Raw genomic sequence first — 14,881 nt, forward strand, 5'->3', positions numbered from 1 at the left:
GTTTCGAGATATTAGCAAATGAAATTTTGGCGGGAAAATGTTCTCTCTTGACTTTTCGTAGCTTTATCATTGACAAGTTGAAGTTCTCAAAAACTATTAAAAAAGAACAAAGATTTTGTAAGACTTTAAAAGATGGGGGCCAATGGGCAACTTTTTAAGGCATTCAAATGGATATAACCAGAGGATTCTGAAAATCTGACAAAAATTCCAAAATATGACAAGCGAACATCCTTTAGTATACTGTAATTCATCATCCGATTCAAGTCAAACTTATTGATTGATTGGCAACACTATTGTGTTATTTCGTTGCGATCGGATATAATTAAATTATGGCGGAGAAATCCACAATGCCAAGAGAGAACCTGAGACCTTCGGTTGAAACGCTGACAGTCCTAGTCAATAAGATTTGAGTCGAGTGCACCTGCCACGTGCGGCATTCGAACCTTGTGATAAAGTAGTTTGAATACTAATTCATTCGGCCACTGAGGCCCTCAAACTTTCTACAAGGTTTCTTATTTACTTTTTGTAAGGGTGTGTGATTAGCGAGTTTCCGAGTTATATAAAAATGTTGGACATGAAAACTTGGCCTACAGAATATCTTTTTCACAACCTCGGACAAAAGACACTAATTCAAGACTTATGGAACAATTCGCATAGAATACGTATCAATGGCATGACATCTGCAATCTGGTAGCGAATTTTCAATTGTATTTTTTTTATCGCACTTTTACTAAAACTTAAACTTGTTGGTTTAATGTGTATCTTATTCAGTTTACATTGGCGCCCACGTGTTTAAGTACGTATGCTGATAGAAATGTTGCATCTGTTCCTGAAATAAATAATATCAAATATGTACAGCTGTCTACAATCTAACATTTCATTTATTCATACACCCAAATCATAAAACTGGTTCATAAAATACCAGAGATTAGCAACACCATTCCAGGATTAACGGGGTATACTTCCTATAGTGTAACTCGAATGTATACCGCCGTGCGGACAATTTTCTACTATAAATCTATAATATTTATGTAAAACTTTAGATTTAAAACTTCATCGGCGATCAACAGTCCGGGACGTTGGCCCTCTACTCCTATACAAATTGTCAGAGTGTTTGTATAGATCAGGTTACACAGAACAGGTCGATAATTACAGTTTGTGTGATTCGTGAAGAAAGAGAAAGGTCGACCCCGTATGTTTGTAAAGCTATTGTTTATAGAGAACAAGATATAACGAATCCGATCGTTTCTACCGTTTACGAACATTCCGAATAGTTCCGATTTGGAACATGAATCACGTTGGATAAAATCTGGCTTTAAGCACTTGTGAAGTCCGACCCTTTGCATTTGCATAAATAAAATACAGATCGTTTCCTTCATGAAACACTTCCCAGTCAGTATTTGGAAGCGTCGACATTTTATGAACGGGAACGAATTTGTCCATTCCTTGCCACCGGTATATTGTAGTTAACTGTTCCTCTTCATTCCCGCCATTTTGAGCATTAGATACAATCAGGTACGAATTGTCATCGATGGAGAAGAACTCCCAATCAACAGCGCTGAAAAAGAAACAAAATAATTAGTAACGAATTGTCATCAATTGTGAAGAATTCACAATCAACAGCATTGAAAAACAAACAAAATAATCAGGTACGAATTGTCATCAATGGAGAACAATTCACAAGTAAACAGCACTGAAAAAGAAACAAAATAATCAGGTACGAATTGTCATCAATGGAGAATAATTTACAATCAACAGTACTGAAAAAGAAACAAAACAATTAGGTACGAATTGTCATCAATGGAGAAGAATTCCCAATCAACAGCATTGAAAATAAAATAATCAGGTACGAATTGTCATCAATGTTGAAGAGTTCCCAATAAACAGCACTGAAAAAGTAACAAAATAATCAGGTACGAATTGTCACCAATGAAGAAGAATTCCCAATCAACAGCACTGAAAAATAAACAAAATAATCAGGTACGAATTGTCTTCAATGGAGAAGAATTCTTAATCAACAGAACTGAAAAAAATCCAAAATAATCAGGTACGAATTGTCATCAATAGAAAAGAATTAACACTCAACTGGACTTAGAAAGAAACAAAACTAAATTCTTGTATACGTAGTCTGACATGTCATATGACAGGCTTCTGGAAGGTGGGATTTATGGGGTAAATGAGCGGGGATGTTGGATATTCAGTGGCGGATCCAGAATTTTTCATAAGTGGGGGCCCACTGACTGACCTAAGAGGGGGCCCGCTCAAGTCACGCTTCAGTGATTCCCTATATAAGCAACCAAATTTTTTCCCAAAAAGGGGGGGCCCGGGCCCCCTGGGCCCCCCCTAAATCCGCCTCTGGATCATATGGTAGTAAAGTTAACACTTGGGGATTTGGTATAAACAAAATGGAATCTTGGTAGAAGGGTGAGGGGGTACAAAGTTTAAGAAATTAGCACCCCGTATCATCCCTCAACTTTGCACAGATTACTGTTCAAAGGGAGATCATCAAACTGTCTTCACAACTTATACTGTATATGCTGCACATTGTGTGAACTATAATATGTTTTTGACCGTGATCTTGATGGACAATTTAATTGATTAAATATATATATTTGTAAATATTGCTGTACAAACAAAATGGGCAATTGCATATATATATATATATATATATATATATATATATATAACGACAAGTGTTACATGTACGTATAAAGGACGATACGAAAAATCAAAATTAATAATTGAAAAGGGGGGCCCGATTAAGGTTCGCAAAAATCAAACGTCTACGTTAAAGTGGTAGCTCAGCAGTTTGCCAAGCCCTTAAAAAAGTATAATTTAGTTCCATACATATAAAAGAGAGGCAAAAAATAACCCCAACAATAACGGCAATCTCAAGTGCTCGAGAAAGGTCACACACCGTGCTTCACATGCAATCTGTAAATATATATTACCTGTATGTGCTAAACACTTGGAATCTTTCAAATCCCTTTTTATCTATGTTGAGTCTGTAAAGGACAGAGTTTGTGAGGTAGGTATTTTTGTTTTTGAAATTCTGAGGTCCGTAGTTGTACGCATTGGCTACAATAAGAAACGCTGAGCCAGAAATAGTAAAAAATTCCCAATCAGTAGCACCATTTGTCTGCAATGTAAATTATATAAGACTATAGAAGCAAATAAAAATCCAAGTGTTATCACTCCGTTAAAACAAATTGTTTAATTGTAACCTTCATTTTGATTGGACACTCCATTATAAACGTTGAGCCGGAAATAGTAAAAAAAAATCCCAATCAGTATAGTAACACAATTTGTCTGCTAAGTAATTTATATATGAAAATAGAAGCAAATAAAATCCAGAAATCATCTCTCCGTTAATACAAATTTTATGAAAATTCGTTTGTAACGTTCATTTTGATTGGAAAACGTAACTAATTTTCCTGGCAGTAATTCACATTATAGAAATGGAGATAACAATATTGTAGTTTTAATATTTTTTGCCATTAAACTTAGGGACGACATCAAAAGATCAATGTAAGATAAAAAACTTAATTAAAATAGTTTGGGGGTGGGGGGTTGAACTGCTGCAAGATTTGGTTATCCGACATTGATTTTTACATATATCAGTATGGGTCAATCAATTTTTCCCAAATTAAGTTAATAGGGGGGTAGGGGGGTCAGTGAAAAAACTATTTGAATTAAGTTTTTTATCCTTCATTGAACTTTTGATGTCGTCCCTTAATTTGCGATTAAAAACCGATTGATGCACTCGAAGCGTATAAACAATGCAGTTATCCCTTAAATTTGAAATCATTTGAGTAAACCTTTTTTCTTTAGTTTATAACAAAGCTCTGTGTCAGATTTTTTATTTTCAATTGTTTTGGCAACAATGAAGAGACATAAATTGTCGAAACGCACATTACGTGCACTGATATTGGTATCGTTAATGTATTTTGTTTCGTTTTATTGATTGATTTGTTCATTGGCAAGTATACTCACGTTTACGGGAAAATATATTCAAGTATATTGGCAAATATATTCACGTTCAGTGACAAATACATACAAGTCTAGTGGCAAATAAGTTCATGTCCAATGGCAAATATATTTATTTCAAGTGGCAAATATATTCAAGTATAGTGGTAAATACATATTCACGTATAGTGGCAAATATATATTCCCCGCGTCCAGTGGAAAATATATACAAGCCTAGTGGCAAATATATTCACGTCCAGTGACAAATATATACAAGCTTAGTGGCAAATATATTCATGTCCAGTGGTAAATATATATTCACGTCCAGTGGCAAATATTACTAGGACAAATAAAACATTGAACCATTCATTAATCAGGTACATGTAAGTTGTACAAAGTGGGTCGATCGAGATAAAGGATGATAATCATAACTTGCAATGGAAAATGAAGTTTTGATTGATAGGGCACAGGAATTTTACTTTGCTGCAGAAGAGCAAAAATCCTCATTGATTTTTGTGTTCTTTTACGTGCAGAGATCATACAGAGATCACGTCAAGCTCCTTTCACGAAGTATCGAATGTTAATCCCCAATTCCGATTCAGAGATGCGCGTCATGATGGGCGGCTGTTACTATTTACCTCCCATGTTAATAATGCCCATTATTTGGTTTTGACAAATACGTAACCATAAAAGTGAGAAAATACAAGGTGCAATCGTTTTTTTCCTGTCCATATATTTCCCAGTTGCTGAGGACTGTCTAATAGGTTGGTCTCATGGAGAGGTACTTAAAGAATTCTCGTTTTTGTTAATATATTTATGATATTGTAAATATATAATAGATTTTTCTCACCTCCATTGTTTGAAAAAGGTAAAAGCCATTCTTCTGAAAGACATAAATTCTAGATTCAAAAAACGTAGTAATCCCATTAAAAGCCTGTGCTAAGGCGAGAAAATGGTATCCTTCCACAGTAAAATAAGTCCAGTCATAAGCACCAGTAGTCATTATCGATTGAAATTCTTCAAATAATTGTGATGATGGGTTCCATTTGTAAATAACAGACTCAACATCTTGGCTTGAACCTATAAAATAAGATAAAAAATAATTCTGTATTCTAGGAGCTATCATTTGTACCATTTGATTTTTATTAAACAGATTTTTGTGACAAAACTGTCGATTAATGATTTGGGGATGCACGGCGGGCGGTCGGGCTACAGCAAAATGTTGTCCGTGCATTTTACTCATGAATCGTTCAACCAAAGCTTTTAAAATTTTAATATGCTGTACTGACAACAAAATGGAGGTCAAGTTCAATAATGACGATGTTGACTTTTACGGTTCTGGAGTTATGGTTCTTAGAAGATTGAAAATGGCGTTTCAGTCCTGCCCGTGCATTAACTCATAAACTGTTCAACCAAAGTTTTTAAAATTTTAATATGTTGTTACTGACAACAAAACAGAGGCCAAGTTTAATAATGACGATTTTGACTTTTTCGGTTCTGGAGTTATGGTTCTTGAAAGATTGAAAAATGGCGTTTCTAGTCCTGTCCGTGCATTAACTCATAAATCGTTCAACCAAAGCTTTTAAAATTTTCATATGTTGTTACTGGTGACAAAATGGAGGTCAAGTTTGATATTGATTAATATAACCTTAACCGTGCATCAGTTTGGTTCTTGTGATATTAAAAAATGCCAGGACACGAATAAGTATTATTTCATATCGGTTGAGAATAAGATTTTCTTATTGGATAAAAAGGGGTCACATGGACATTCATTAATCTTCAGTAATAAATTCCATCGGTCATTAACAGAACAAACGGACCAGAAAACCGGTCGTTAATGAACTTTTACATGATATGGACCGGTGGGGCGTGGTTTACGTCTGATAATGACCGTTGGGGCGTGGTTTCCGTTTGATAGTGACTGTTGGGGCGTGGTTTCTCTGTTAATGACCGATGGGGCGTGGTTTCTCTGATTAGAAAGATGTACCTTTTATAAAACATGTTACTGTTTTTAATATAACATTTAAGTTGTTGAATTGTTAATTATATTTTTTCGTTAATTGTAAAATTAAAGAGAACTTAATTAAGAATTTATATACTGAAAAATCGCACTAAAATGAATGGCAGTATTACTACGACTGGTCTTCACTCTTTACTATAGAAATCGTACAACTACTCGAGTTCGCTTTAGGCGTTTTGAATTTATGAGAATTTTCCAAAACATGGTTTCTCAATGAAATAAACATAATAGTTCTTGAAAAACTGGTCATTATCGTGATACATGGACTGCCCGTAGGACAGTGGTATTGACTGCGACAGCGATAATGACCTCGCCTTCGGCTCAGTCATTATCACTATCTTAGTCAATACCACTGTCCTGTGGGCAGTCCATATATCACGATAATGACCAGTTTTTCAAGAACTATTATATAATTAATAAATCCGGTTTGCTGTTGCTCTGACAGCCTCTTGGTTGATGTAAGGTTTGAAGTGGAAAAATAGACAGGACAGGAATTTGAATTTAAAAAAAATCATGTAAAAAAAGGCCGGATAAACTAATAGGAAGGACCAAATAGAGTGAAAAATAAAAAGGCATTACAGAGATACATCTTTAAAAAAAATGCAGGACGATATTTTTATCCTAGCCCCCATACAAATCAAATGATAGGTCTGTTACTTTTCAAACTTTTGCATTATAAATAAATATTAGGGAAAATTGGACCAATCAGATTGTAGAATGTAGACACGAGGGAAACCTATACCCTCGTTTATGATTCAAATATACATACCCCCACAACAAACGTCGAGGACTTCTTTTAAACTGAGTTTAACAGTGCGTGTTGCGGTGTTTCTACATTGACTAGAGGTATAAGGGGGAGGGTTGATATCTCACAAAACTTGTCAAACCCCGCGTTTTTTTTCCCGCTTATTCCGAGTCAGGAGCCCCTTACCTTTGTTAGTCTTGTATGTATTTTAAAAAATTCAATTCATTAATAGATTTTCACTGAACTAGTACACTTTATTATTGAGGAGACAGCTGAGGCCTTCCTCCTGGAGCGGGATTTTCTCGCTGCGTTGAAGCGTTGAAGACCCTTTTGTGGCCTTCGTTTGTTTCCTCCTTTTCAGTCGGGTTGTTGTCTCTTTGGCACATTCTCCATTCTCAATTTTACAGAAGAAAAAGATAGAACACATCTTCATTGCTAGCTGAAAAGGCTACTACGTCTATTTTGTCATACTAGTATCTAACCATTAGACTCGCTTTCTTTTTCAACCGTACCGTACGGTAAACTCGGTGCACAAAAAACTTCATAGACATGCATGACAAGAAGAGTTTCAAAATCATTAAAAAAAAATAACGCATTGATAAATATATACTACAAATTTTCATATAGAATTATGTTCCAATCAAATAAACAAATAATGTATTTGTATTCCCGTCTCAGCTGATGACTAGAGTTATCTTTCTTTAAGTTAGCATTTAGTATTAATTTTAATACTTGTTCAGCAAAAATGTAAAAAGTTTGATAATCTGTTTGAATCACAAGTTCTTTAGTATTTACAGGAGAAAGTTTTCATAACTGTCTTTTAACAGCATAAAAAAATATACAATAAAAGCCAAATCATACGAAATGGTAAATTTTACTTGTTAAAAATGTGCATGAAATATTTGCCAATGGTTGTTAAACCAAACGACTTTTCAACCAGCTTCACCGTTTGTGTCAGAAAACTAAGATATCTATGGCAAACTATTTTAGGCAGCATTGATAAGCGATACCACTATCAGAACAAAGTCACTGAAAACGTCTCGAGAATCCAGGCTTAATTCGTGCAAAAATCTCGCATTAACTAAAAATTCTCTCGGAATATCAATAAAAAGGGCGCCACTTATCAGTGGCAATTTTGAAAATTTAAAGGAGGACTGATGCTCTCATCCATTTTCCGTCTGATCACCACTTTAATCGTGAGTATTATGACAATAGGGAAAATATCAAACAGACAACAAACCGACCAGAGAGCAGATAACAGCCGAAGGCCACTAATATGTCTTCAACGCAGCGAGAAAATCCCGCACTCGGAGGTAATCCTCAGATGGCCCCTAACAAAACTGTGTACTAGTTCACTGAAAATTGACGTCACACTAAACTCCAAAAATATAAATGAACTAAAAAAAACAGATAAGACTAACAAAGGTTAGATGCTCCTGACTTTGGACAGGCGCAAAAATGCGGCGTTGTTAAACATGTTTTTTTTATATCTCAACCCTCGCCTATAACTTCAGCCAATGTAGAATAAAGAAACACAGAAATTAATTTTAGTCGAGGTGTTTGGTACCACCTTAAAGGTACATGTATAGATTCACAAGGTATACATTTACCCATAAAGTCCAATCGAGTACACAATATTGAGTTAGAAATAAGATTAAACAAACCAATAGGCTATTTTCATATAACCGACTCCGTAGTTCATATTTTTTCGACAGGTTACTTTCTCTCTGGTAGGACATCCTGGTAATCTTATTGTCAACAAAGGGCAACGTAAAAAAAGTAAAAATCAAGCTTTCAATCAGCACCATTGTAGCGGGAAATTAACTGTTATATGTTTGCATTATACGACAAAATAATCAGAAAAAGTTCTCTCCAAATTGTAAAGAGAGTCCGTAGTTCATATTTTTTCGACAGGTTACTTTCTCTCTGGTAGGACATCCTGGTACTCGGTCAACCAAGGGCAACGTAAAAAAAAAGTAAAAATCAAGCTTTCAATCAGCACCATTGTAGCGGGAAATTAACTGTTATATGTTTGCATTATACGACAAAATGATTAGAAAAAGTTCTCTCCAAATTGTAAAGATTTGGGTATACTCCGGTGTCTAAGGGAGCTACCATTTGATTTTTATGGGGGGGGGGGGGGGGCTAGGATGAAGTTTGAAAAAAAAAGGCAGGACAGGAGTTTTGAGTAAAAAAAAGGCAGGATGAGACACTTGCAAAAAAAAAAAGTCAGGACGACAATTTAGGTAAAAAAAGTCAGGATAAACTAAAAAAAAAAAGGCAGGACTGAACAGAGTGAAAAATAAAAAGGCAGGACAGAGATTACAGCTAAAAAAAAAACCGCAGGACAAAATTTTTCATCCTAGCCCCCCCCCCCCCCATAAAAATCAAATGGCAGCTCCCTAACCACAGGTTAGGTTACTTGTCGTAAAATCATATAAACCGCAGTCGGTGATATGAAAACAAATCTATAATATTGGTTATATATTACCTTTTGCATGATTAGCAACAGCCAAAAAGTCCTTTCCATCTATTTTAAAATATTCAAAATCTCTTGCAGTCCATGTTGGAATGGTCTGGAAAACTTTAAACCTTTTTCTCCCACGATGCCATTTATAAATGGTGGAATTACTTTGCGGCTGGTCATTCAGGCCATAATTTGCAACTGCAAGGAAAAACTGAAAATGAAATAAACGTTGTAGGTAGATCTTAATTCTATTTTTTTTTTTTTATTTCGGTGTACTTTATTGTTTGATTTTTTAAACGTCGACCGCGTCAGCGCGAAACATTTTTATCGTGACGAGAGCAACTAACGTGTAAGAACATGAAAAGAACCAGATTTGAAGTGTTTGTTCGTTTTTTTCTGTTGTAAGTTATGGCAACGACTTCGGGAATGTTCGGAGAACCGATTGATTTGCATCGGAAGTTGCCGAATTGTTTGCTTGATGTCGATAACACTACAACTGAGCGTTGAAGAACATACCTACAAGAATATCAATTGTATCTAACAAAAGAAAAAAAAATGATTGCCGAGTTTATAGTGAGCTTCGGACCTAGCTTGGAAGTTGGTAATTCGGGTGCAAGTGGCCATCTTGAATTTGCAGTGATGTTAGAGTTGTGTTCCTAGTGGTGACTTTGAGACGAAACACAGCAATACAAATGGTCTTTTTTTATGTTTTAGCCTTTTACTTTTGGTCATTAGATATTAAATCTTTTTAAAAAAACTATCCAAGGCCAATACATCAAAATCTCTTGTTGTTTGTAAACATGTATTTCTATAATATTTTTCACCAATCAGATTGAAAAAGAACGTGTGTACATGTACATGAATTCAAAAAAAAAAAAAAAATCAAAAATCAAAAAACCATACTTAATCTCACCCCGTTTTGTATCTTGAAATGAGTCCAGCTCTGTGCTCCGTATGTTGAAAGTTTTTGGTATAACATAAACTTTTTGTTTTTCCATTTATATAATCCTGATACATCGTCAAGTTTCTTCCTTGTATTTGCAAAGACGGCGAACATTCCTTCTCCATCGATAGTAAAAACATGGACGTCGATCCCGGGCCCAGGAGTTTTTATTTCTTGATAGAGTTCAAGATAGTCTAGCTTTCTAGGAATATCGGCTGTGGAAGAATATTTCAACGAATTATAAAATCAACGCTAACAAAACTTTTTTTAAAACTATTTTAACAAATACAAAAAATAACTTATAGCATAATGCAGAGTTGAAATCATAATCACAACAAGGACTGCATTTTAAAAAAAAACGTCCATGTTCATGTTTTTTTTCTTTCAATTCTGTTTTTGGCTAGTGTTACTAATGTTTAGTTTTTCGCACATTTCATCCATATGGTTTGAGAGTATATTACAAGTAAATAAACAGCATTAGAGATCAGCTCATAAGCTAGTTGCATTAAGTCGTTTTTTCCTATGAATATAGTGTTGCCTTTAAAGCTTATATATTTTTCGAATGACTCGTGTCACTCGATTATAAAAAAGAGGTTGACAATTGATCTTAGGATACAAATGGAGAAAAATTTAAAAGAAATATGAAGAACACTGCGCTGTGAAGGAAAAAACGAAGAAAATAAAACCAAAAGTTGCCTTGTCATCTTCAATAATGAGATTCCGAATCCATCCAATAGCTGTTACCGCCAATTTCATTTAGTGTGAAGCCAAAGGTAATACTTTTGGTCAGCTTGTTTGTTAGCTGAACCGTTAAGTCATTGTTAGGTCCGGTAAACTATCCTTCTTTCAAAGTAGCCAGGTTGGTTATCTGTGGGACTAGTTTACTCTTATAGAAGGATTGTTTACCTGACCTTAACAATGACTTCACGATTCAGCTTACAAGCAAACTTACAAAATATATTATCCCTAGCTTCACACTCAATGAAATCGGCTGTAACTTCGTTATTTTTTCAACCATTAAAACTTATTTCCTCAAAATTCATAAATATAATTCAAAATCAGTAATTACAAACTATTTAACATGCATATGTGTCACCTTTGACGTCCACAGTCACGTGTTTCCAGATTCCATTGACACACACCTTTAGAGATTTGGCGTAGAGGTCATAAGCGATGTTTCCGACGTCCATCCAGGTACAATCTTCCCATTGAGGTCCTGGAGAGTCCGATCCATAAGTGTCTGAAAACATTTGAGATACAAAAGTTAATTCAGGGCCAAAAAAAAAAATGAGTGTTTCATATTTCCATACCCGATGTATCTATAATACTAAAAATTACGAGGTCCAATTTGTCAGCCGTCATCACGTAAAAACGACGAATCACAGAATCAACTTTATATATAACTAATATAGTACAAAGGTGTAGATTAAAATTACACCACTTCCAGGCCCTTTTGTTTTCCACGTAATTAATATTGCCAATAATTAAGAAGTTCCGGGTCGAGTCCGCTACTGATACCAATAGTATATTCACCTGTTACCTTATCTGTACGTTCCGCATCTGACAGGCGCACTACCAAACGTTGTATTAAGGACTAATATGCTATATACACGGGTCATAACCACAGGGTTAATTTGACACTACTAAATTGTAAAATTGTTACCTATTGTAGTATTTTAATCCGTAAGGCTTTCTAAGATAACAATACGAATACTAAAAATCTGGACTAAAAATAAGGTGTATAGGTACAGTTTTCAATTGTTAGTGGGTATGACGTAAAACAGCAAAGCAAAGAATTCAACTTTATTTATAAATTATATAGGACAATGCTGTTGATTAAAAAATACTCCATTCCAGGACCTTTTGTTTTCCAAATAATTAATCCTTACCAATAACTGATAAGTTCCAGTTCAACGGGTTCAAACAGAAAGACTTGAAAGCAGAGAAAAAACTGTGTATCTTATAATCGACATGACTTTATCAGATGACAATACTAATACTAAAATAAGGCTTCCGCATAGTTATATACTTTAATTCAGTCACGGACCCGTGATATCACGGGTGTGTTCTACTTGTAGTTAAGATTAACATCTGCTTTACTATAGACGGAGCTTCAGATTCTTTCATTATACTTATAAATGTTATAAGAAGTTAGGCAATGTATTATACAACTTGAAGTCCATCCTGTCTTTTGGTTGCAGATGACAATAATAATTACAATGCTTGAGCGAATATTTATACAAACGAAGCAAGCAGACTAACCGAACATTTTAACTTGCTAGCATTAAGATACATTTGTAACAGCTTTAATAAATATCAAAACTACAATCTTATACTCCAGGTTATATAAAAACCAGACGACACCACTACAATAATTGTAATCCCAGATATCACCATAGTGAATATTGATGGAATTGAAGACCAGACAAAAGAAAGTTTCAAGAATATCTAAAGAAAATGACGAACAAGTCAAATCCATTACTAAATTCAACGACCATGATGTTGACACAGGTGCGTACTAATATAAGTAAAGCTGTGTGGTATGATTTCAAATGGGCATTGAATTATTGAATGAATGGATGAACCACTATTGCAAAAGCATAAACATGTTATATTTTGTATAGGGTTTGCTCATTGTTGAAGGCCGTACGGTGACCTATAGTAGTTAATTTCTGTGTCATTTTGGTCTCTTGTGGAAAGTTGTCTCATTTGCGATTATACCACATCTTTTTTTTTATATGCATAATTAACAACAGATATTACAACATATAGAACACAGATAGACAGTAGAAAACAATAGTAAAATACCACTACAAATAAAGTTATGAAACTCTATGAGATCTAATTTTCTTTGCAGTTTTTATTAGATATTGTGTTTATACAGATATATAAGCTTGACAAACCTTAACAAAATGATATCATCTTCAATACCGGGTAACACACATTCATACCACGGGTCCCGAAGTTTTGTTCATAATGAGCTCTTTGTTATATGTCATTTGTCAACTTTTACGTTTTCTACGATAAGTTTAAAAGTCCCGAAGGTGTCCAATGGTTCGGTTCTGAAACGATTTAATATAATCTTTTATACTCTCCGTTACTACATTAGGGTGGTACTCAACACCTTAACTAAAATTAATTTGGCTCGTTTAATTTTCATAAAATTTTGACAAAGTATTTACTTTGACCCTTTGACAAAAAATAACATTTCAAAAAATTTGAACCAACCGTTTTATCAGAAAAATTACACTGGTTATATAGCAGTTTGACAAACACTTATTTTGATCATCGAGAAGCTTAATATTACCTAAACAACACAACGTAATTAAAACGTTTAGCTGATTTTTACAGAGTTATCTCCCTGTAGTGTAAGGTACCACCTTAAGAAAATTACTAAGAGGCTAAAAATTCAATTCCCTTTGGTATAGTTGATCTTTACTTTATTTTGGCCTATTTATGGTCCCTTTTGGTCACGTCTATATGATATTCCTCTACGTATCTAACCAGCTTTTAATGGTTCAGTGAGTGGCTTTGGTGTGTAGAGTAAGTTTCATTTTCAATGATCTAAGTAATAACGAATAACAATTCGGAGGAACGTAACATACTAGTATTTTAGAAATAGCCCCCTTAAAGTTTTTTTTTAACATTTTTCAATAAGCACTTCTCACGTCAGGGTTTTATTATTAAAACTTTCAATTAACGCATACAATGCTTATAATCAGGATTACATGCATGAAATATTAGTCACAGGACAATAATGTTCTCTTAACACTTACAAAACACGCAGCTAATGCTTGTCAGCAATATAGCCACTGGACTGAATTATCAAGCATTTGACTTTTTTTCGAGAGAGATTTTGTAGAACGAAAAGATTCTCAAAGTGTTTATCTTTAATTTTAAATAATGAGGCCCCTCATGTGGTGTCAAGTACTCACATAATCCGCACAAGTGATTTGCCAGTATAATCACATACTCACATAATCATTAATTATTTTATTTAAACAAGGTAATCAAATAATAAAAAAATACAGTTCTAAATAATGAAATTATCATGAAATATTAGGTCTGGTAATCAAATAATCACTATTAAAAACGGACAAGTAATCATGTAATCAAACGCCCATGAGGAGGCTCAATAGTAGTAAACTTATTTACCTGGAAATATAGGTAATTTATTATTTATGTGGGTGTGTCTCGGTACCCTAGATGGACAGGCTCTGGTTGTAGCGTCGATTCCTGGAGTAAATATGATATCACGTAACTGGCCCTGTAAAATTACAAATATAAAAGTAAGCAGATGATAAAAAGATAAGGGTGAAGGTTTGGTACCTATTTTTATTTTAAACCCGCTGCATTTATTTGAACCTGTCCTAAGTCAGGAATTTGTTGGTCAGTAGTTGTCGTTTGTTGATGTGGTTCATAAGTGTTTCTCGTTTCTCGTTTTTATATAGATTAGACTGTTGGTTTTCTGTTGGTAAGGGTTTTACACTAGTCATCTTTGGGGCCCTAATTAGCTTGCTGTATGGTGTGAGCCAAGACTCCGTGTTGAAGACCGTACTTTGACCTATAATGGTTTACTTTTACAAATTGTGACTTGGATAGAGAGTTGCTCATTGGCACTCATACCACATCTTCTTATATCTATATGATAAACAAATGTCAGAAACAACATCTTCACCAAAGACCAAAATGACAAAGAAATTAACAACTATAATTACCTTATGGCCTTCAACAATTAGC

At 34.5% G+C, this 14,881-nt stretch overlaps 1 protein-coding gene across 1 annotated transcript; it reads right to left on the reverse strand.

Moving 5' to 3' along the window:
- Positions 1-863: 863 nt before the first annotated feature.
- LOC139508990 (thrombospondin-type laminin G domain and EAR repeat-containing protein-like) lies at positions 864-14,408 on the reverse strand (the record flags this gene model as incomplete). Its single annotated transcript, XM_071296047.1, has 7 exons — positions 864-1,558; positions 2,952-3,139; positions 4,817-5,046; positions 9,223-9,409; positions 10,112-10,356; positions 11,238-11,381; positions 14,297-14,408. Coding segments are annotated over 7 exons (1,371 nt in total), but the record flags the coding sequence as incomplete, so codon positions are not given.
- Positions 14,409-14,881: the final 473 nt, after the last annotated feature.

This window comes from Mytilus edulis, unplaced genomic scaffold, assembly GCF_963676685.1.
Source record: "Mytilus edulis unplaced genomic scaffold, xbMytEdul2.2 SCAFFOLD_799, whole genome shotgun sequence".
Lineage (NCBI taxonomy): Eukaryota > Metazoa > Mollusca > Bivalvia > Mytilida > Mytilidae > Mytilus > Mytilus edulis.